At 38.7% G+C, this 22,823-nt stretch overlaps 2 protein-coding genes across 2 annotated transcripts in view; one reads left to right on the forward strand and one right to left on the reverse strand.

Moving 5' to 3' along the window:
- The window catches only part of LOC149029981 (mediator of RNA polymerase II transcription subunit 12-like), a 31,988-nt gene extending 21,500 nt beyond the window's left edge, over positions 1-10,488 (forward strand). Inside the window, exons 10-13 of the mRNA XM_089142304.1 lie at positions 58-2,453; positions 3,235-5,817; positions 7,755-8,079; positions 8,213-10,488. Of these exons, the coding sequence (XP_088998430.1) occupies positions 58-2,453; positions 3,235-5,817; positions 7,755-8,079; positions 8,213-8,665 (5,757 nt within the window). The 3' untranslated portion in view covers positions 8,666-10,488. The remainder of the gene's footprint in view (positions 1-57; positions 2,454-3,234; positions 5,818-7,754; positions 8,080-8,212) is intronic.
- A 5,130-nt stretch (positions 10,489-15,618) lies between these two features.
- LOC149029982 (ATP binding microtubule motor family protein) lies at positions 15,619-22,078 on the reverse strand. The gene is made up of 19 exons (XM_089142305.1): positions 21,650-22,078; positions 21,322-21,487; positions 21,028-21,219; positions 20,703-20,892; positions 20,449-20,609; positions 20,070-20,311; positions 19,827-19,976; positions 19,696-19,738; positions 19,159-19,212; positions 18,993-19,046; positions 18,784-18,853; positions 18,267-18,329; positions 17,770-17,823; positions 17,380-17,654; positions 17,244-17,290; positions 16,159-16,180; positions 15,997-16,065; positions 15,827-15,865; positions 15,619-15,739 (listed from the first exon to the last, which is right to left on the reverse strand). Exons 1-19 carry the CDS (start codon positions 21,859-21,861, stop codon positions 15,695-15,697), a joined length of 2,148 nt encoding a protein of 715 aa, XP_088998431.1. The 5' UTR covers positions 21,862-22,078; the 3' UTR covers positions 15,619-15,694.
- Positions 22,079-22,823: the final 745 nt, after the last annotated feature.

Here is a 22,823-nt window from a genome sequence, read left to right on the forward strand (position 1 = left end):
GCAATTGGTTCACGTGGACACAGTGTAGACTTTTACTATTTGTTTTTGTTGATTCAGGAAAAGGGATCGCTTGAAACTTTAGAGCTATTATTGCCTATAATACTTGGTATGATAGAAACCATTATTCTATCACAGACATATGTGCGCAATCTTGTGGAAGTAACTATTCATTGCATACAGGAATCCACTCATGGGGGTTCTGATGTGCTGGATAATCCTCCGAAGGCCTGCATTGTTTCTGCTGTGGTTGCGATGCTTCGGTATTTGATAGTAGCTGTACCTGATACTTTTGTTGCCTTGGATTGCTTTCCTTTGCCAGTAAATATAACAAAAGTACATCAGGTTGCTGGGGAAAATCAATGTTGTCAAAACGAAATGGCCACCAAGTTCAATGATAAAACAAAAGAGGCTTATCACTGTCTCATGTCCTTTGACCATGTTGTTTCATCAATACAGAAACGTACTAATACTCTTGCAAAGGCTGTGAGGCCTGGCCTTCAACGTCATGGCTTGTCTACAGCTCTGCAGGCTTTAGATAAAGCTTTATTACTGGGGGACCTGAAAGCAGCTTACAGTTTTCTGTTTGAAGATCTGTGTGATGGAGGTCTTCAAGAAGTTTGGATTTCAGAGGTCAGTCCATGCCTATGGTCATCTATGAAGTGGATTGGGACAGTCAGCCTGTCATTTGTTTGTGCTGTATTTTTCCTTTGTGAGTGGGCAACATGTGATTTTAGAAATTATCAGACTTCTCTACCTCAAGATGTAAAATTTACAGGTAGAAAAGATTTTTCGCAAGTTTATTGTGCTGTGATGCTTTTGAAGATGAAGATGGAAGATATGAGGAACTCAGTGCAGAGAAATAATGGTAGTCCTTGGGGAGAGAATGGGTTTTTCAAAAGTGCCAGTCAACACGAAAGTCTTTTAGGTGGTACAGGTGTGAAAAATGTCTCTTTACTTAGAAAGAAATCAAAGATTCCAGATGGGAGTATTGGTACATCAGGGGTCTTTCAAAGTCCAGGCCCTTTACATGATATTGTGGTGTGTTGGATAGATCGACATGATGCGGGTAAAGGTGAAGGTCTCAGTCGCCTTCAACTACTTATCATAGAGCTCATGCATTTTGGCATCTTCTATCCTCAGGCCTATGTTAGACAGTTGATAATTAGTGGAATTATGGATGAAACTCCTGTTGATCTGGAAAGAAGAAAGAGACACCACCGGTTATTAAAACATTTACCAGGTTCCTGCATGCTTCATGTTTTGGAAGAAGCAGGAATTGCTAAAGTTCCCGTACTAGCGGAGGTGTTGCATGTTTACTCAAACGAACGTCGCTTGCTGCTTGATGGACTTCTTAGTGGTCATTTTAAAACCCCCACAAAAGGAAAAGGTGCAAATCTTGTCTCCAAGAAAGGAATGGATAATGCTACTTCAGGAAAGGACAGCTGTCCCTCCATTTCACTTGAACACTGGGGGAACATTAAGGCATCATCCAGTCCTTTGTCTGGTAAGAATGCCAAGACCGATGGTAAAGTTACAGAACTAAAGAGTGCCATTTCCATATTGCTTAACTTTCCGAAATCTTTTGCTGCACCTGCTGATATCCAATCTGATGAATCCCAAGGGAGTCTTAAGAGATCCATTGGGTCTGTTGAAAGCAAGGTTGATGCAACAGAAGAAACGGCTGGCTGTGAAGAATGTAGAAGAGCAAAACGGCAAAAGCTGAGGGAAGAAAGGAGCCCTTATGCTGAAGGATTTTCACTGAAGCCATCAGATGGAGAAGATACCTGGTGGAGGAGGAAGGAACCTAAATCTAAATCTGCAGAACCCAAGGTTGATCTACCTCTTAAATCTACTAAACAGGCTCCTAGAGGACGCCAAAAAATTGTTCGTAAAACACAAAGTCTCTCCCAATTAGCTGCTGCTGCCAGGATTGAGGGCAGTCAGGGGGCATCGACAAGTCACAAATGTGATAATAGAACAAGTTGTCCTCATCATAGAATGGGTACAGTAGAAGTTCCAAAATCAGTGGATGGGGTCAAAACTGGTAATTTGGGTGATATTTTTTCAATTGGGAAGGTTTTGAAACAGCAGAGGTTACTTGAGAAGAGAGCTATCTCTGTCTGGTTAATTACTTTAGTCAGGCAGCTAGTTGAAGGGGCTGAAAAGACTCCAGCAAAGATTGGCCAGAGTTCTGGAGCTTTCCCACCTCTTGATGTCAGAAGTTCCAAACAGTGGAAACTTGGTGGAGATGACTTATCATCTATACTTTATTTGATGGATGTTTCTTCTGATTTATTTTCAGCCATCAAATTTCTGCTGTGGTTGCTACCGAAAGCGCTTGCTAGTACAAATTCTACAATTCATGGTGGGAGAAGCATACTGATACTGTCAAAGAACACAGAGTGTCCCGGATGTGAAGTTGGGGAGGGATATTTAGTGTCATGTATCCAGAGGTATGGCTTCCTAGACTCCTAGTTGAATTCATGGTTGGATTCAAAATGCATATTCATTTTTGTGTTTGCCACTGTACATGCTTGTGGTGAAGTAGTTTCATTTCTATGATTTGTGATGCTTCCTGTGACTGCACTTCTCATCAGTGATCTAATCCTAGTTGATAGGGTCATGCTATGATCGTATCTTCATGAAGTGCTGATGCTTAGTGATGTCCATTTCTTTGCATTGCAATGTGAAGATGTAGTGGCATCGTATTTGATCCTATGATCTTAAGTCACCAGAATTATCATAATCATGGTCTTGTGGTTGGGTTTGGTTTGGATATGGTGGTTTGCTGGTATTTAAATGCCAGTTATATAATTTTGAAGAACTTCTAATGAATTTGAGTGTGACAAAATGATTTGTATGTCACAATAGCATTACAGTCCATTCTCATAACTTGGTTTGATTGTGTTGTTTGATCTTTAAGATTTTCTGGCTCAATAGTTATTCTTTTCCCACTCTGACCTGGTGTTACCTAATTTTTGGGTGGATGAGATCTTATTGTCACGATGTGGCAACTGCCAACTGGGCGGCTCTGGCATATTTATTTGTATCATTTTATGCTATTTTTTAAGTGATCTCTTGATCCAGCACTATAGTGAATTTCTATCTACACAGTACTATTGTGTCTTTGATTCTGTTATAATATTGGGCTTGAAAAACTGTAGCTTCCTAGGTTCCCATGATATCTTTATATCTGCATTTCGTCCAATGTGATAAGCTATTTTGTGGATTCAGGTACGAGAACATGCTTGTATCAGCGGATCTTATTCCTGAAGCACTTTCTGCTGCAATGCTTCGGTCTGTGGTTGTCAAGGCCTCCAATGGAAGGGCATCTTGTTCTGCATCCTTTGTTTATGCTAGAAACTTGTTGAAGAAATATGGAAACATGGCAAGCGTAATGAAATGGGAAAAGAATTTCAAGGCAACATGTGATAAAAAGCTTCTTGCTGAACTTGAATCTACAAGGTTGGTTGATGGTGAATTTGGTGTTTCTGTTGGAGTTCCAGCTGGAGTAGAAGATCTTGATGATTTCTTCCGTCAAAAGATAAGTGTGAGATTATCCCGATCAAGCCCTAGCATGAAAGAGGTAGTGCAAAGACATATTGAGGAAGCTGCGCATTATTTCTATGGCAAGGAAAGGAAGTTATATGCAGTGGGTACTCCAAAAAGTTCCAACATGGAGAAATGGGATGATGGGTATCAAGTAGCTCAGCAGATTGTTCAGGGGCTAATGGACTGCATTAGGCAGAACGGTGGTACAGCTCAAGAGGGAGATCCCTCTGCTGTGGCTTCTGCCATTTCTTCTATTGTTGGTAATGTTGGCCCAGCTTTAGCAAAATTGCCAGACTTCATGCCAGGCAGTAATTATCAAAACATTCAATCCACAACAGGCTCACTGAATTATGCTCGACGTCTCATACAAACTCATGTTAGTTGCCTCTGCTTACTTAAGGAAGCTCTTGGAGAGCGTAATAGCCGTCTATATGAGATAGCTTTTGCAACAGAAGCGTCTTCTGCTGTTGCAGGAGGCTTTGCACCTGGAAAGGCTCCTCGCAGTCAGTTTCAGGTGTCTCCTGAAGCGCAAGATTCCCATATGAACCTACCAAATGAAATGTTGAACAATTCTGCGAGATTACTTCTTGGGAGGGCAGGAAAAATTGTAGCTGCTGTTTCAGCACTTCTTGTTGGAGTAATTGTTCATGGAGTTACTAGTCTAGAGAGAATGGTATCTGTGTTAAGATTAAAGGAAGGGTTGGATGTACTGCAGTTTATAAGGACTGCAAGATCCAGCTCCAATGGGATTTCTCGATATAAGATAGACAATTCTATTGAAGTCAACACGCACTGGTTTAGGTTGCTTATTGGGAATTGCAGGACGGTTTGTGATGGACTAGTTGTGGAGCTCCTTGGTGAACCTTCTATTTTAGCTCTTTCAAGGATGCAGAGAATGCTATCTCTTAGTGTGGTCTTCCCTCCTGCCTACTCAATCTTTGCACTGGTGATTTGGAGGACATACATTCTCAACAGTAATATCTTAATCCGTGAAGATGTTCAATCTTATCAATCATTAGCATTGGCAATTGCTGATGTGATTAAGCACCGGCCTTTCCGGGATGTATGTCTGCAAGATACTCGTGCTCTCCATGATCTCCTAGCATCTGATGTTGGTGACACTGAATTTGCTGCAATGCTTGAGACGTATGGTCCTGATAAACGCCTGAAAACCAAGGCATTTGTTCCCCTTCGTGCAAGGCTTTTCCTAAATGCAGTGCTCGATTGTAAAATGCCAGAGACTACACGTCAACAGGATGGGGGAACTTGGGCCAGAGAGTCAAAATTGCACCGTGCAGAAAATGAGATGAAGCTTCAGGACCAGCTTGTGCACATATTAGATAGCCTTCAGCCAGCAAAATTTCATTGGCAGTGGGTTGAACTTCGGCTTCTTCTGAATGAACAGGCTCTCATTGAAAAAATTGAGACCCATAATATGTCCTTAGTGGAGGCTATTCGGTCTCTTTCTCCTAATGCAGACAATTCTCTTTCTGAGAATGAGAGCAATTTCACCGAGATTGTTCTTACAAGATTACTGGTCAGACCTGATGCTGCTTCTCTTTATGCAGAAGTAGTTCATCTGCTTGGGAGATCATTAGAGGAGTCTCTGTTGAAGCAGGTTAAATGGTTTTTGGCAGGACCTGTTGTTCTTTTTGGACGTAAGTCTGTCAGACAGCGACTTCTTAATGTTGCTCAGCGCAAAGGTCTTTCAACAAAGGTCAAATTTTGGAAGCCTTGGGGGTGGTCGAACTTTACTGTTGATCTATCAGAAGGCAGAGGAGAAAAGAGAAAGTATGAAGCAAGCTCTCTTGAAGAAGGGGAGGTTGTAGAAGATGGCATGGATCTTAAAAGGTTTGGGAGAGTGGTGTCACAGTCATATGAGGCTGAAGGCTTAAATTCCAGTCAACAGTTTGCGACTGAGAGGGCTCTTGTTGAGCTAGTTCTTCCATGCATTGATACGAGCTCTAATGGCTCACGCACTGCATTTGCAAATGATTTAATCAAGCAGATGATTAGTATTGATCAACAAATTAATACCGTTACTCATGGTGCTGGTAAGCAAGCTGGGGTAGCTTCCTCCGGAGTTGAATCAGTTACAAACAAAGGCAACAGTCGCAAGGTGCCAAAAGGTGGCAGTCCTGGGCTGGGTAGACGAACAACAGGAGCAATGGATTCTGCACCACCCTCTTCGGCGGCACTGCGAGCTTCCATGTGGTTGCGTTTGCAATTCCTCCTGAGGTTGCTTCCAATCATTTATGGAGATAGGTAATTTTATGCATTGATGTTTAGACAAGGGACACCCCCCCCCCAAAAAAAAAAAAAAAAAAAAAAAAAGATAAATAAATAATAAAAATAATAATTATATATATAGCCGCAGTTGCTCTTTGGTTGGGTATTGGAGCAACATTACTATATATATATATATATATATATATATATATATAATATATATATATATATATATATATATTTATTATTTTCCCTCAACCCATCCTTGCTTTTTGTATGATTGGCATGCCTATAAACTAATTTTTTAACATATTCTGGATTGGTGGAGCCAAAACAGAAAGATTCTGGAACTACCTGGTTAGACAGATGGACCTAGTTTTGTTAGCCCGTTAGATGTCAGGTTAAAGGTTATACAACTCTGGTATCTTTTACTGAAAAGACTAAGCCTGTCCACCTACTTCGTAATGAGTGTGGTGTTTGAAGAACTTGGTTGTTCTCTAAGTCAGGAAGGGTCTTTGTGGACAGCAAATCAATTGAGCCTGAAAATTTCATGAGTACCCCCCAAGGTCCCTGTGATGTTCTTGGTCACATGGAAAAATCCAAGAATACCCAGAGGGTGCTTGGACATTCAAATTTGTTGCTTGGTATATGTAGAAAATCTCCTAGGTGTTCATGGTTAGGATAACTATATTCCCTCATCAATGTGGTAGAACAGTTATCATGCCTGCTAGTTTTGTCCCATGGTTTGCCAACCACAAATTTTTTTCCCCTTCAATTAGTTATGCTCTTGAATCTGTTGTTTAATTCATTTTAGTGACCATTTCATTCGCCATTGTTGGAAACTTCGATCATCCTTAGTATTGATGTGTTAACAATCTAGGGGCACTGTAGAAACAGTCATGTAAATAATGTTGCATAATGTTTTTCTTTCTTTAATTAAAAAAAAACAAATTTTCTGATATAACACTGCACAAATGCAAATGGTCCCTGGGGTTACTTCATTTGTTATGTACTGGTTCTATAATCCTTTGTACGTCTGCTTTGTGGATAGTTGTGCTTTGTGTTGGATTCTACAGCCTGCCTGTCTTTGAAAAATTAGTTGAGGTACAGTCGTTCTTGAAGAGTAGTTATGAAATGAGGCAAGATGGTGCAACATGACATGGGTTTATATTCTTGGGTAGATCACACTAATCAAATCTGGCATTCTTGCATTGTCATGTCTGGTAATTTTGTTGCCCAAGGAGGCCCTGATGAAATATGAAAGTGTTGATTTGAAACTAATTATGGAGACTGGAGATTCCAGATTTCTCTCTGGTTTTTGGGAAAACTAGTCGAAATAGGGAAGTGGAGGGTTTATATTGTTATTCAGATTATTTCTCTTTCCTGTAGTTTCTCCTTTTATTACCTTCTCACTCTCCCCCTTTTTTTGGGCAACTATTAGCTGTGTTGATATCTAGGTGAAATTGATGAGGCTCTTAGATGAATATAGTGAAGGCGAATGTGTGATGAACATTGTTTTTTTCTTTTCTTGATGGCACTTAAATGTGGTATTAGTCATTGACTATTTGACTATCAAGAGTTCATTGAATTTACTTTTGACTTTGGGAGGCTTCACCAGTTTCTGAAAGTTGGAATGCTGTAACTGAGCTTGATTTGATCATTTTTTCTGTTGCTATCTTTTAGTTTGTAGGATTTTTCCCTTCTAAGAGTCTTCTTATGAATTTATTAAGCTAAAAAGCGCTATTTATTTAATTATTTTATTTATTGCTTTTTCAGTCTTGGATGAAGTGATTATAAGTTATTCCATGTTTGTGGTGGAAATGTTTTGAGTGATTAAATTCAAAGACTGTATTCATGTTTGCATGTTTATCTATAAATTGATTGCTTGTATATGATGATGAGAAGAAACTAACAAGAAATAGAAACAAGTCATCGATTTTAGTTGACTTGAGTCACATCTATTGGATATTTAGGGATCCATCTTGCAAGGACATGAGACACACACTTGCGCCAGTCATACTTCGTCTCCTTGGAAGCCGAGTGGTGCATGAGGATGCAGATCTGTCCTTTCATCTCATGCTGAGAAGTTCAAACAAAAGGGAGGTGGACTTGGCAGTGGAAGTATCAAGTGCTTCCCCATTTGATCTGTCTGGAGACAGCCTCTTTGACTGCTTCTTGTCTGTATTGCATGGGTTACTGAGCAGTTGCAAGCCAAGTTGGCTGAAGCCGGATTCTGTGTCCAGATCAACCATAAAATCTCTATCTGGCTTTGATCGTGAAGTTGCAGGGAGTTTACAGGTTCGATCTGGTTTACATTTCTGTTTCAATTTTTGGCTGTTAATGATGGGCAAATCCTCACTTAGGTGGCTAGTGGCAAATCTGCAGTGAGATTCTCTGTTCTATTTGGCTTATGTCTTCCAAACTCTTGCAGAATGACTTGGATCATATGCAACTACCAGAGACTGTAAGGTGGCGCCTCCAAACTGCCATGCCAATGCTTCCTCCCTCCTTGCCATGCTCTGTTTCTTGTCAGCCACCGGCAGTCTCAACCGTATCTCTTTCTGTTCTTCAATCCAGCATCTCTATTTCTAGTTTCCAACAAGGGGCTTCAAATGCACCAACAAGGAACCCAGTTTCTCTATTACGAACTGCCACTAATTTTCCAAGAAAATCCAGGCCATTTCCATCACAGGACCAAGACATGGAAGTGGACCTTTGGACCCTGTTGGAAGATGGGACAGGCTCAGGCCCCTCTCCTAGCGACAGTAATGTTGGTGTTGGTGGTGATTCTGCCGATTCTAAGGCATGCAATTGGCTTAAAGGGGCCGTGAGAGTAAGGAGAACCAACCTTACTTACATTGGAGCTGTGGATGATGGGAGCTGATTTTTCACTCCTAGAATGTCCAGGTTGGGACCTCTCCCTGAAATGGTTATATAATGTTAATCCTATGCATTATTTGCATGGAGATTGCTGCTCTTCACATTACGGGCCTATTTGCCTTTAATTTTGGGGAAAGCTGTCAGGAGATCTTCGGAGCAAGGAAAATGGTGAGAGATCCGCCAAATCACTCTGGATTTTGGTCCCAACACCAGTAAGCTACTAACCCTTTGATAGCCCCCTTCAATCTGTGCCATAACAGGTTTTGGCCAGAAGGATGTTGTAAATATAGAAAAGAAAATTTTCCCATTGATGAGGAGGGAAGGAGTAAATATCTGATTTGTAGATGTTTCTTGGGCTGCTCAATTTATAAAATGATCCCTAACATAACAGCCAATCCCTCTCTCCTTTCCCCCACCCCCGAAGGGAGAAAAGCAGTTATACTAGCTAGGCAGAAACTGACGACTTCCATCAACTTTGCCTTGTACAAAACAATACTGTTCCTTTATTAAAGGCCTTGGAAATAGATGCTGTCGGAGTATTAGGCTTTTGTTGGTATGATTTCTATTTCAGGGAGGTATCAAATTGGAATCTATATTCTGGTGTGATTGTTAGAGTCCTAATTCTGAAAACTGAATTTCAATTTGACAGAAATCCTGAAGCAGTTCAGCAGTTATCTCAATTTTGATGAGGAAAATCTTTCAATTTTGAAATAGTCCAGGAGTCATTTCAATTTTGAGATTAAATTCTTTCCACTTTATTGACTCTGCACTTTTTAAGTTGTCCACGAAGTGGATTGTTGGTGAGAAGACAACAGGGGATGTGTAGGGTAAGTAAAACGACAAGCCTCAAAGAGATGAAGGGGAATGAGGAGTCAAACCGGATGGATTTGCGTCTCTGATGATACATTTTCCATCACTTGCTTACTGCTAATGTGTCTCTACAGCTCTATTCAATTCCACCATACAAGTTGCTACAGCCAGAACCTGAGATGAGAATACCAGATCCATCTGTTTGATGCTTCATCTTGCAGGCACTTCATCCAGCCAAGCCGCTCCTTTCTCTGGTCATCAGGGTGTCTCGAAGACTAAACTAGGTTGGAGCATTATGACTCGACTTGCATGGATGATATTTTTTTTGGGTTTTCTGATCTTTGTCCTTCTCTGGTCATCAGAGACCTTTGATTTTGTTTGTAATGGAACCAAAAGACATGCATAAGCTTGCGCTGTAGGACAGCCTTTTTGTGCAGCTATTTTCCAGAATCGAACTACCAAAGTTTCAGGAATTAGTTTGGATTGGATTTGGTGCTATTAAGTTCCCATTTCAGTCAGAATCAATAGAAAAAAAGGAAAAACGCTCGAGAGGTTTCCAGATGGTTTCCACTTGCTATTTCCCCTTTCTCTCTGCGATTCTCTGCTTGACTTGCTCCTGTCTGTTCGGTCTCTGGTTACTAACTCCCTTCTGGGGGATGCTAGGTAGGGCGATGTCACCATGGGAATGATGCTTTGGAGGTAGGGTTGAGCTGGATGGGTTGAGATTGCAACAAGATCTGCTTCTGAAGGGTGGATCTGGTGAAGGGCAAGATCTCTGCTGCTCCCTAAATCTCTGATTTCCTATATGTAACAGTGACCATCAACCACCGCCATTAAACCCCTATTTTCATTGAGAATTTCTGTACCCTTGAAACGCATTTAATCTCACAATCTGTAGATAGTATGGATTGTGTGCTGCAAATAGGTGGTTTAATAACTTGTCCTGACTCGAGGATATTACTCTTCTCAACCCATCTATGTAGCTGCTTCTTGACTCCTCGTTGGTGTTTTTTTTCCATTTCTGGCTGTTTTGCAGGTTCTCTCCCCCATCGCTTTTGGGTAATAGTTGGTCTCTCCTCTGTTCGGCTGGGTTCAAGGGTTGTTCTTATGGCGCATATACGAAGACAAGCGAGTGCAGGCGGTTCTCAATACCCTTCCAAGCAACCTTCTAAGGGAACCTCATCAAACTTCTTGACTCCTCCGGTGAGAGATAGGCAGTGGGCAAGGGATGACTACCGAAGCAAACCGACAAACAAGGGCTAGAAAGAAGTCGGCTCAGCATTCTTTGCAAAATGTTTGGGCGCCCTAAAACTCTTTACGGCAAAGCGATCGGGGAACGAAGCTACGCAATTTGGAAAATCTGCTGGAAATTAGTGGAGCTGTGGGTGCCTCTAGGTGCTATTGATATCTCCATCACGGGTAGAGAAGGGTTTCGACCTATTTTTGCCATGGAAATTAACAGAAAGAAGGTTTTGTCAATGGCTCCATGGTGGTTAGGTAATTAGATGCTTTTGCTAGCGATGGATCCTATTCCTAAGTTCACATTAGATGTTGTCCTCCCTCCATTTCCAGTTTGGGTGCAATTTCAAGGGATTAGGTTCGATTGCTTTGAGTATGGGTTGATCCTGAAGACTGCAAACGAATTGGGAAAAGTGGTGGATATCCAGTTAGAAGTCGAAGAAATGATGTTCCCTCCTGGTTTTGCAAGGATAAAAGTGATGCTCAATCTAAATCATCCAGTGAAACTCTACGCCCAAATCAAGAGCAGTGGGGATGAATGGGTTCATGTCAAGTTAATGTATGAACTCTCTTTGATTTGTGAGTTATGCGGGAAAATAACTCACACCTCTAGGAGATGCCATTCGGTTGAAGAAAGGAAGTTTGCTTCAAGATTTGGGGAGGAGATCTATATAGATCTAATTACAAAACCAATAAAATTTGGTAACAATCGGTGTGATGTCTACAACAACTCTTGAAAAACTTTATGTACTCCCAATCTTGATAAGAGGAGGTTGGTGGGAGCAGACCTAGTGAGCGCGATGGGTCTTGAGGCAGCAAAGTTCAGGGAGACTCTGCAAGAGGGGAAGATGTTAAAGGAAAGAAAAAGGTTACAAGGGGAAAGTTTGTGATGACTGTGGGTTTCAACAATTCGGATATAGCAAGGGAAAAATTCAGGTGATGATCTTCTTGCTGTGGAAGAAGAAATGGAAAAACAAAAAAGTCGGAGGAATTGTGAAACGGTTTTTGAACAACATGGTTTTGAACATTCCGGGCTGGAGCAAATGCTTCTTATCCAGGATGTGGATATCTTAGATTTTCTGGGTAATGAAGAGGACATTCGCACCCAAGATTGATTTTAGCACGGATGGAAAGGAAGGAAAATATGGAGCTTGGAGGACCGGAGCTTACAAATGTAGCCTACTAGTTGAATGATAAGGTGAAGGGCAAACAGGTTATGAATGCTGAAAAGCCAAAAAACAGTTCTCAGAGAAGATTTGCAGGTTGAAATAGAAGATATGAAGAATGAAGATGCAGGAATTTTGGATAAAGTCCGAAAAGTAATGGAAAGGCTTGATCAGGTTGAAAGAGTAACTATAAAAAATCTCAAAACTTAATCCGTTACTTTTGTTACCAACTGCAACTGTCCAAAATTGGAAGTGAACAAAGAGGGAAAAACTTGTCCATACTTTCTCTGATGCCAAAACTCAAACTCAAACTGCTAACGAAGTAACCAATGAAGGGGAAGGGGTGGAATCAAATGCATTCACTATGTCCATTAGCAGAAAGCGTAGTAGGAACTCGCTTGACCCTCCGGACTTCATGCAACTTCCTCATATTGACCGCTTTAACCTGTTCCTGGATGCACTATTAAGGGACTTGTCGGACCCTAACTCTCTCTTCTGGACTGCATAGAGGTCCATGGAGACTCGTTTTCTTCTCAACCCTAATCTTGTGGTACCTATACATCAAATGGTCCAAGCTCAACATCTACCTCATACAATGCATCAAAACATGGTGGTGGAAACTAATACTGGCATCCTCCATGTCTTTCCATATCATAAATATTATGAGTTTTTTTATTTCTGCATTGTGCTTTTTCATTTCTATTATTGTTGTGTTTAATAGTTGGTTGCAAAAGCTTCAACCCAAATCTAGAAATAGGTTCTCTACTTGAGTTTATTTGTCGAATTTCTGAAATCATTTAGTTTCCATTCTTATGAGAGTGCTTAGTTGGAAAGTATTTTGTGTTTTCTTCTTTGTTTTCCCCTTCTGGATCTTATTTTTGGATATTTTCGTTAAGTGCATTCTTGTTCGTCTTCTTTCTAGGGCTTATAGGAAGTGGAAACTCTGTTGTGACAACTGGAAAAGATTTTTTATCTTCCTCTCTGTTATTTTGTTTATTATGAAATTCCTGTCATGGAATGTGAGGGGTATTAATGGGATATTAACACAACAGTGCTTGAAAAAAACTCTAAAGAAACATAACCTTGATCTTGTGTTTCTGTGTGAAACTAAATGCCGAGAACACCTCGCTCTGGTTGCCAAAAATTGAAGCATTTTCAACCATTACAAAGTTATTGGACATGAGGGAAGTTTTGGATCTAGAGGGTTGAAGGGGGAATTTTAATCCTCAATTCAGTCAATTTCAATGCCAAATTGATTGTGGCTGAGCCATCTCTATTCTTAATTTGTTGTTAGAATAATGATTGTGCTTACATTGTGTGTTTTATCTATGCCCCTCCTAATTATCATGATAGGAAAGACTTTTGGTCACGGCTGGCTTCCACTATTTTCAAGATTTTGAAACCATTTGTGAATATGGGTGACTTTAATGAGCTCTTGGAGGCTAAAGATAAAATGGGGGGGTTTAGAGCTTCCGGGGCTTTGGCTGTGTTAAAAAAACTGATTTTAGATGAAAATCTTGTTGAATCTTGGCACCGGGTTGCTCATTCACATGGACGAACAAACAAAAACTTCCTTGCTTGGTTAAAGAGAAATTGGATAGAATCTTCTCTTCACCTAGGTGATTTAGTTGCTTCCCTAACTAGTTGGTTGAAAAATTACTTGCCACTGGATCCGATCATAATCGCTTGATTCTTAAACCCCCGGGTGTTACTTTATTTAATAGAAAGTTATTCCACTTTCAAAATGCATGGTTGTCCCACCTTAATTTTTTCAAAGATATTTAGTCTGCTTGGTTAAAAAATCTGAGTCTCACTCTCAATGAAAAATTGGCTATTTTATCACGGTTTTTAAAAAACTGGAACAATTTGGTGTTTGGTGGTGTAGATAATATTTTCCACAGATTTTCTACTGAAGTTGATATCTTGGAACATGATGCTAACCTAGATTGGAAGTTCATTCAAGAAAAAAAAAATGATGATGGATTGGGCTCCTGAGGTTGAAGAAATGTTTTGGTTTAAAAAATCGAGAAATTTGTACATTTTGGATGGGGATAGAAATATTAGGTTTTACCACCTAGCAGCCAAAATTAATTTTCACAAAAGGGGAATTTCGGCCATCATGAATGATGGAAAATCATTATCTAATCCTAGTGAGATTGCTGGAGCTTTTGCTAATCATATGAAAACACTCTATCAATGCTTTGATTCGTTGGACCCGGATTTCATTGAATGCCTATTTCCGCCCATTAATATGATAGGACGGCCTCTTTCTGAACCACCCAATTTGATAGAAATCAAGAATGCGGTGTTTTCCTTAGGACCTCATAAAGCACCAGGGATTGATGGGTTCAATGGGTTCTTTTATAAAAAAATTTGGTATCTGATTAGCAATGATGTGTTCAAATTCATGTCTGTGTTTTTCTCATATGAACAGAATTCATGCGGTAGGACCATTGGGGTTACGCACGGAAAATTGGAGTGATATATCTCTATTGAGTTTGTGTCAGAACATATGCTCACAATTAAATCTGTTCAGTATCAAAATGGTTTATGTCTGTATTCATAATCTCATGCTATTTCATTTGGAAAGAAAGAAATGGTAGGGTGTTTAATTAGAAAACACCCTACCCCCTCAAGGTGTTGGCAAACATACAACAATGGATTGTAGTTCTAAAATTTTTACAAAAAGAGGAGGAAAGACTAGTGAATGTACCGATGTACATTAATCATGTAGTGCCTCAAGAAATAGAAAGAAATTATTGCACTAACATATCGCAAAAAAAAAAATATTTTGATATGTGCAGGAATTTTTAACCAAGAGCTAGGAGCGGCAAGATGGAGCATCGGGAGATGTAAAGATGGACATCTACAGTCTATCCATTTTGGAAGACAAAGCACAAAGGCATTGTTGGAAGCAACTCTTTTTGGGTTATAATTAGGAGTGGATAATACAATCAACGACAGTATATAAATAGAAGAAATATTGACTAACTATCAATAGTTATCAGACCTTCTACCTTGGCTATCAAGAGGAACATGGCCTCTTGGGGAATTATAGATGTTAATGAAACTTGCCAACACAACAAAAGAAGTCAACTATGACAAAATCCCAAACTCTATGCTCCAAACTTGTTTTGATTAGTTAGCTTATATAGCATCTAATCTAACGGATGACTATAATAGAACATTACAACTATTAATGTAGGTGCTTTTAAAATGTTTAATTAATGGTAAATTTCTTTTATCAAAAAAAGAAATCCCATTTCAGTCGATCTAGCTAGGCAAATTTCATCTGACCCCGGTTATCCTTTTCACCCATTGCATAATCAGGATTTAATTGGTACGCCAGCCTCTTCATTTGAGTAAAGCTGATGAATCATATCTAAGCAAGTAGATTGCAATCAAGGATTGGATTGATCAAGGTTGCTTCTCCATTCCTCTTTTGACACCATGTACTTACCAAAAATTCTTCGAAATAATGGAATGTTGTCATGATCTCACGATCTCAGGAAAAAAAAAGAAGAAATAAAAGGCACAAGAAAATAATAATAATAAGTTAATAACCCTCCATTTCAAGGTAGAAAACATTTATAGATATAAGGATTGACGGCAAAGTTTTGGAGTTCCAGGTAGCTTCTAAGCCCCATACAGCCATGTTTACCCATACATATATCCTCATTTTTGTTTCCCTGGTGGTTGTGGTGGTTTTCTTTTTCTTTTTTTCTCTCTCTTTTTTTAAGGCAGGCAACTCCAAGTTGCCAATTTACAGACAACAAGAATCCGAATATGCAGATGGAATTCATCATCAGAAAAACAAGCTAACGGAAGAGTCCGCTGGCAACCTTTCTCATAATCTCATTTATCTGCATGAGGGTTATCATAGTTAAAACATTTTGATCCACTATATATATATCTTATTGATTTAACTGCAAACATTGTAAAGAGTCTACCTGCTTAGTTGTAAGGCCGATGTCGTTCAGATCACTCAACTGCAAAACAGTGTAAACATAATCTTAATATCTCAGAAAGAAAAAACTGAAAACAAATACAAAACAAAGAATTAAAGAAATGTTCTACAAATTATTGTATTTTTCGAAAAAAAAAAAAGAGAATTAGTTACATCTTTAAAGGGTGCCGGAGATTCAGCACGAAGTTCAAGAATATAAGTTGCTCTTTTCTCTCCAATTCCCTAGAACAATATTATTATTATACATACATTAGAAGCTGAAATTGTCAAAAGTAGAGCAGAAATGAAAACTAAAGCTTAAAAAATTGACCTTACCTTCATTCCTTTCAATTCTTCCCTGTGCCAAGGAAAACAAGAAACAATGAGTCCATACTAAATCAATGTAGCTCAATCTAGAAAAATGATCGTATCTATGGCTTTATATTCAAAGCTACAGAAATTAAACAAAGATGGATTACCCAAAAAAAAAATCAACCCAAGATGGGTTGTGGGAAACTGCAAAATCCACATCATTATGTCCTCCAACGGGATGAATAATGTTCACATTCTCAAATCCCCAGTGCACGATTTCCAGGGTCTGACATCCTTGTGTATGACTTGCACCATGTAGATTTGATGGTTTCCTCAAAAAATGAGGAATGCCATGTCAATGTAACATGTGAAGGTAATCCTGGTCTAAAAATTAATGAACCAACTCCCATTGTGGTGGCAAAGACTCGGTTACATGTACCAATCATAACCAAGTGAGAAGCAAACATATCAGTAATGAATGTCTCTACCATTGCCACCTCTGAAAATTCAAAGGGAACAGCGGAGAAATGGTCCACCTTGTGATAAAAATGGTTTTAGAGACATTTGGATACATTTCTCCTTAGTAGAGCTTCACATATTATGTTCATACAGCTCCTCTAGCTTTATTTATGCCCATTTATTCTGAAGATTTCCTTCTGAACATTTCTATTCACTTCTAAAGAGTTCAGAACATAATGGTAGGCTGTAAGGTAGACTAGCTTCTGATAACATCAGTGAGCTTGTGAGATTACATCAGCCACCATACTAGAGGCTACTATGTAACATCATTTACTAGTGGAATCCCTTCAAACTAAATTGGCCAAGCAATATATTGAAATTACATACTGCATATGATGGAAACTTGGTTACATATTATGTTAATGGTTTCACAGTTATCAAAAGCTACCTAGAAATGGTACCCCTCGTTAGTGGAAGATAAACAGCTCTCTGTCAAGGCACTAAATTTAAATGACAGTAGAAACTATCCTGTTTGAATGGGGTGCCAACTTAGACAAGAGTTCAAAAAAGGGAAGAGCATATGTAAATCTGGCAAAATTAATCTCATCATTAGTTTGACAGCAATTTGTTTCCACAGGAGTGTTACTTACTTGCTCGCGGTATTTAAAAATGCCAGAAATTCTTGGACAAGGGAATTCTGCATTAGAAAGGTAAGCGTGGTATAAGTTCACCAAGATGAATCAATTAAATAAACAATAAAAAATAATTATAAATTGCAGATATCACCTTCAGTCCAGAACTGCACAAATTAAATTTTTCTCGAGGAGTTCCAGTTATTGCAATCTCCATATTATCATTTGATCTTGCATTCTGCTCGGTTTTTGGAGTCTTTGGTTCCAATACATCTTCGAACTCATTCTTGTATGAATTCCGACCTTCCAATGGCATCTTTATGTTCACTGGGGTTGAAGAAGAGAGAGCCTTCAAAGAGTTTGAAAGCTCTCTTATTCTTTCACTTAATGGTGGTGAGGCATCTTGAGTGGTGCTCATGTTTTCTTTATCTGCATTATCAGGTTGAAATATTATTATTAGACCAACAAAGGAAGGGGACGGAAAAGGTTGACACTCCACATGTCATGCACTTAAAACTCACTCCAGAAACTAGATTCCTCTTACCCTCTGTAACACAAATGCTGGAGCTAACTTCATCAACAATATCATTCCCCTTTTCTGTGATACATGTGAAAATGTCAACTTGGGAATCTTATACGTTAAAAACTAAAGGATATCTTTCTATATTTCACATGGTGATAAAATTATAATTAGTAAAGAGTTTACACTTAGTTTTTTAGTGAATTATCAGAACTTGAACGAGGGAAAACCAATTCTAGTTGATGGAAGAACGAGGAAGAGAGAAAAGTTCACCAAAAAAAGAAAGAAAGAAAAAAAGAAAAAATTACATGAAAAAAAAGGCTGTGTTGAAGTGGCCAGCAACCAATCATTATTTATGTTATGTAAGTAGAACATCACAAGTATCCTATCTTTACAGTGGTGGATATAATAAATAAAGCAACAAGCACATAAAGTTCCATGCATAAATCTTAAAACAATAGGAATTTTAAGCAATGCAAATGGCCTGTACTTCAAATCAATTTCTTGATTAGATTCCTCACCTTCTGCTGGGTATATGTTGGAGCAAACTTCATCAATAATATCATTCCCTTTCTCTGTGGTACCTGAAGAAAAAAAGTAATTTATTATTGAAAAGAAAGAGAAGAAAGATCAATAACATCTTAGGATATAAGTTGGAGCTAACTTTCTCTATTTCACATGCTGTATTTATGACTGGTTAGAAGTTTACACTTAATCTGTTGGGAAAGGGCCAGAACTAGTAAGATGGGAAACCAGTTCCTGTTGATGAGGGAAGAAGAAAGAAGAGAGAAAAGAAAAGTAAAATGTACGAGAAGAGATTATATTGGACAGAGCCACACAATGTCATTAATTATGTACGTGGGTAGAACATCACGAGTACACCCATAAATTGCTGGTTGTACAACTAGACATAAAGTTCCTGCATTCTTTTTATGTCCTTGCTATTATTCTAACCAGATTGATATATAAAAATAATTTTAGAAAACCATGTCATGTGTGAATAATTCTACCTACTTAAAACAACCACGTTCTACTTACCTTCTGCTACAATAAATGCTTTTGCATCGCATTCAGTTCCAGTGCTAACCTCAGGCAAACTGAGAACACACTGTAACAAACATTTAAGAGCAAGAAAATGGTAAATTTGAATGCTCCATAATTGAAAATTTAATTTAGGTGTTTTCTCTACAATTCTGAAGTATAGAAGAGAAATAAATTGCACACAAAAACACAATGAGAACAGTTACCTCATTTTCTCTCAAAGGTTCCATTGCATGAGGATCACTCAATAATGAAATTTCCTGCATAAGATTTGCCTCAAGTTTCACGTCAGCTATAAATGAATTGTCAGATGGCAGTATATTACTTTTTGTTGTCTAGATGAATTTCCTAAAACACAACGAGAAGAATTACCTCATTTGCTCCCAAAGGTTCTATTGCATGAGGATCACTCAATAATGAAATTTCCTGCATAAGATTTGCCTCAAGTTTCATGTCAGCTATAAATAAATTGTCAGATGGCAGTATATTACTTTTTGTTGTCTAGATGAATTTTAATGGAACCTTTTTAAGATTAAATATAAGCTAACAGGAATTTAAAATATCCAGGAAAAAAGGTTGTTAGAAACAAAAAAGTACCCACAATATGGGGATGTACAAGATGGAATCAATGTACTTAAGTATAAACATGCTACAAAATGTATCCTAGCAGGAACCATCTGAATCTGCTTCAATAAGTCAATATTGAAAATGAACTTAAGCTAAGATCCAATCCACCTTGGAGAATTTGAGTGGTGTGCCAACTGACCAAACGTATCATGCATAAAATTACAAGCTTATCAATGAAAGTTGGAGCAATTCAACTGACAAGAAAACTTTCCCATCCTTATTTTTAGAAACATAATGGAATCATGTATTTTAATATATCTAAGTACATATCATGCGTAGTACCTGCTTGGAGTTGATGGTAGGGTTGCCTTTATCAAACAATTTTCTGAAAACAAATAAGAAAGAAGCTTTATCAGGATATGTAGGTGGAATGCTTCTCCTGAAAAGCAAGCTGTAGTTTCAACTTCACAGACCTTCCCCCCTTTGCTGTTGCTGATACCCCATTGGAATTTTTCCTGAATAATTCCATATGAGAGCTATTTTGTTTCTTTGCTGAAGCAATTACATTTTGGTTCTTCCCAACTTTTGGAGTGACGGATGTATTGGTTCTATCAAACAATTTTCTAAAAACAAACAAGAAAGGAAGTGCTTCTTTAACATAAGTAGGTGAGTGATTCTGTACAGAAAATGATGTTATGGGTTTCAGTTTCACTAACCTTCCCTTTTTTGCTGATAAAACCCCACAGGTATTTTTCCCATAGAATTCAAACTGGGAGCTATTTTGTTTCTTCATAGAAGATGGGTTTTGGGCTTTCCCAGATTTTGGAGTACATAAGACCATCGATCTTCCTACAGTAATGGCCTTCTTGGTTGAATCAGGGCAGTTACGGTTGAGGACATGGCATGACCTGGAAGCCCAACTGATTGTATTGATAGTGTCTTGGCAAAAACAGGGGTTCTGCATTTAGAGGGCGAAGGGGGAAAGGAAGGGTAAGTTTCATCGCAACAATAGAACTAGAATCCAAGGTGTATGATGTAATAAACTAAATCCAAAGGTGAACAGAACAGTTGAAAACTGAAAAATAGAAACCTCACCAGACATGTAACAATCAAGTTTTGAGTTGGTTCCCCAAGGCAGTCTTGCAACATGCGGGTGAGTTTGCTTTCCCGGTATGGAACCCGTTCATTGGCATTCAAAGCATATACAACATTCTGCAGGGCATATAGTGACTTGTCCATCTTGTTACTCTCATGAGCTGACACATGAGAAATGACAGATTAAAACATGCTATAAATAAAACAACTATATAAATCTTGCTGAACTTAAAGTTGTGGGGAAGAGCTTAAACCTGCCAAATCCACAAAATTTATCTTCCCGAGCAAGCGAGAATTGGGATTTTTATAATTGGAGAAAAGGCTAATGATCAAGCCCTTGTGGCTTTTAAACGGGGCATCATTTGTGGACTTCTGTACTGGCTTTCGAGAGAGACATCCATGAAAATGTAATTTGTAAAATTCTGCAATAGACATAACAGGAACCTGGGGAAAATGGAAAAGATCAATATTTTTAAAAACTGAACAAAAGGAAGGTAAAGGAATAATAAACAAGTGACTATTGCAAACGGTTGTCTCTTGAAAACCCAAAATATCTACAAAAATGGAACGCAAACTTGCCTGGGAGAGACCCTTCAGCACAATCCTCCCTCCAGCATCTTCAAATATAGATATCTCCTTTGGTTCCAATAGATCATAGACATGGTCCAGACACACCTCATAACAGGATATTGCGACTGAGGTTTCTTCATCACATGCAGATAGAATCTCAGCCAAAGCCATTGGTGCCAATCCTGGTTTTTCATTGGAACCCTGCATGTTACCGTGCCTTAAAAAATCAGCACAACTAAGGAAAATATTAAGGGCAGCAAAATCGCAGCTAAAAGAGAATTTCCGAAAGAAACCTAATCGAACCTGAAGTATATGTGTCTTTCCACTACCCCTAGCGCCATAAACAATAACAGAAGCGTTCAAACCACGATAAATCCCTGAAACGAGTTGCTTTACTTCTCTTGAGAAAATTTCTTCAACATCCTCATGTTGATCATAGCAGTTGTCTAATTTGAAGAACTCTTTCCGACTGCAGACCCAAACACAGCTCCTATGTCTCAGATAAGACGAAAAGGGGGAAAACACCTCCCTTCAACAAGCTCTCTACGAGGAATCCCGTCTCCGAAGAGGGAGGGGGGGGGGAGTTCGAAACCTTAGGGAAAATACCTAGAAAGTCGAAGAAGAAGAGTACCTGTTTGATTCGTCATGGAAGGAGATGGTCACTCTTTCTGACAACTCTGGTTCTGCTTTTTGAACGAAAATCCAAGGGTTTGGAGAATCACCAGAAGATTTAGTCTCCAGATCAGTGAAAGGTCTGATTTTCGCTACAATTCGAACTCTCTGATGTGAGTTGAAAGTCGAGATGGCTTTCGATCGAACTGAATCCGGTGTCGACGAAGCCATTGACTGATCAGATCTGTGACTAGAGTTGCAAGAAAGAAATGAAAAACTACGGGGAACAAGAACAACAACTTACGCAAAAGCTTCTTATTTACACTTCGCTACGCTCCTCTCTCTCTCTCTGGAGCTGGTTTCAATATAAGGAAGGTAGTAACTAGCCGTTCGGTTCTCTCGTTTTCAAAACTTGAGTCTTGGCGCTCTCGCAAGTCGCAGCAGCGATGATAGACGTTAAGCTGTAGGTGCGCATTTTGCCCTTTGTCCGATAGACCACATCATGGTAACGAATCGGAACCGGTACAGATGCACATATTTTTCAAATAGTATTTTTTTTTTATAGTATTAGATTCACATAAAAAGGATCTAAATGACATTTAAATCCTTTTTAGTTAAATAAAAAAATTTAAACCCTTCTTAGTTGAGTAAATGACACTTAAACCCCTCTTAAATACTCTTTGCCAGTAAAAAATATTTTGTTGCGGAAAATCAAATGTAAATGATATCTTTCTTGTTAAATCTTTTTTAAAACTCAAAAAACCCTTGATTATTTAGGGCATGTTTGGTTACATGAGTCTAGAAATTTCAAATATCTAGAGATTTCAAATCTATGGAGTCATAATTTATAAAATTAACTGTTTGGTTAACTGAATATGCAAAATGAAATTTGTGGATTCATTTGTGATTTTTGTAAATACGTAAATGTTTAGCATTTTTATAGTAGGGATGAAATTTCTGGATTTCACCTCAAACCCATAAATCTACAGATTCACATTTTTAATATAAACCAAAGACCTCTATTGAAGGATGCTATAGCGGCAAGCACTTGATGGAAGTTGGTTATGGATGAAATAGATCCATCAAGAGTAACATTGGGGTTGTTGTTGATGACTTAATGTAGGGAGTCAAACCACCATTGTGAGGCAAGAATGGAGAACCTCTAGATTGATGTTGCATTACTAGAGAACTAT

The sequence above is a fragment of the Hakea prostrata genome, chromosome 1 (genome assembly GCF_041222555.1).
Source record: "Hakea prostrata isolate BN-2017 chromosome 1, UWA_Hpros_2, whole genome shotgun sequence".
Classification (NCBI taxonomy): domain Eukaryota; kingdom Viridiplantae; phylum Streptophyta; class Magnoliopsida; order Proteales; family Proteaceae; genus Hakea; species Hakea prostrata.

What these genes read in the sequence shown, in the direction of transcription:
- LOC149029982 (XM_089142305.1), bottom strand. Translation starts at nt 21,861, where the DNA reads ATGGCTTCGTCGACACCGGATTCAGTTCGATCGAAAGCCATCTCGACT. An exon ending in GAAAGACACATATACTTCAG is followed by an intron (nt 21,220 to 21,321) that starts GTTCGATTAGGT and finishes GGTAACATGCAG; the next exon opens with GGTTCCAATGAAAAACCAGG. An exon ending in CAGCATTTGTGTTACAGAGG is followed by an intron (nt 17,655 to 17,769) that starts GTAAGAGGAATC and finishes CTGATAATGCAG; the next exon opens with ATAAAGAAAACATGAGCACC.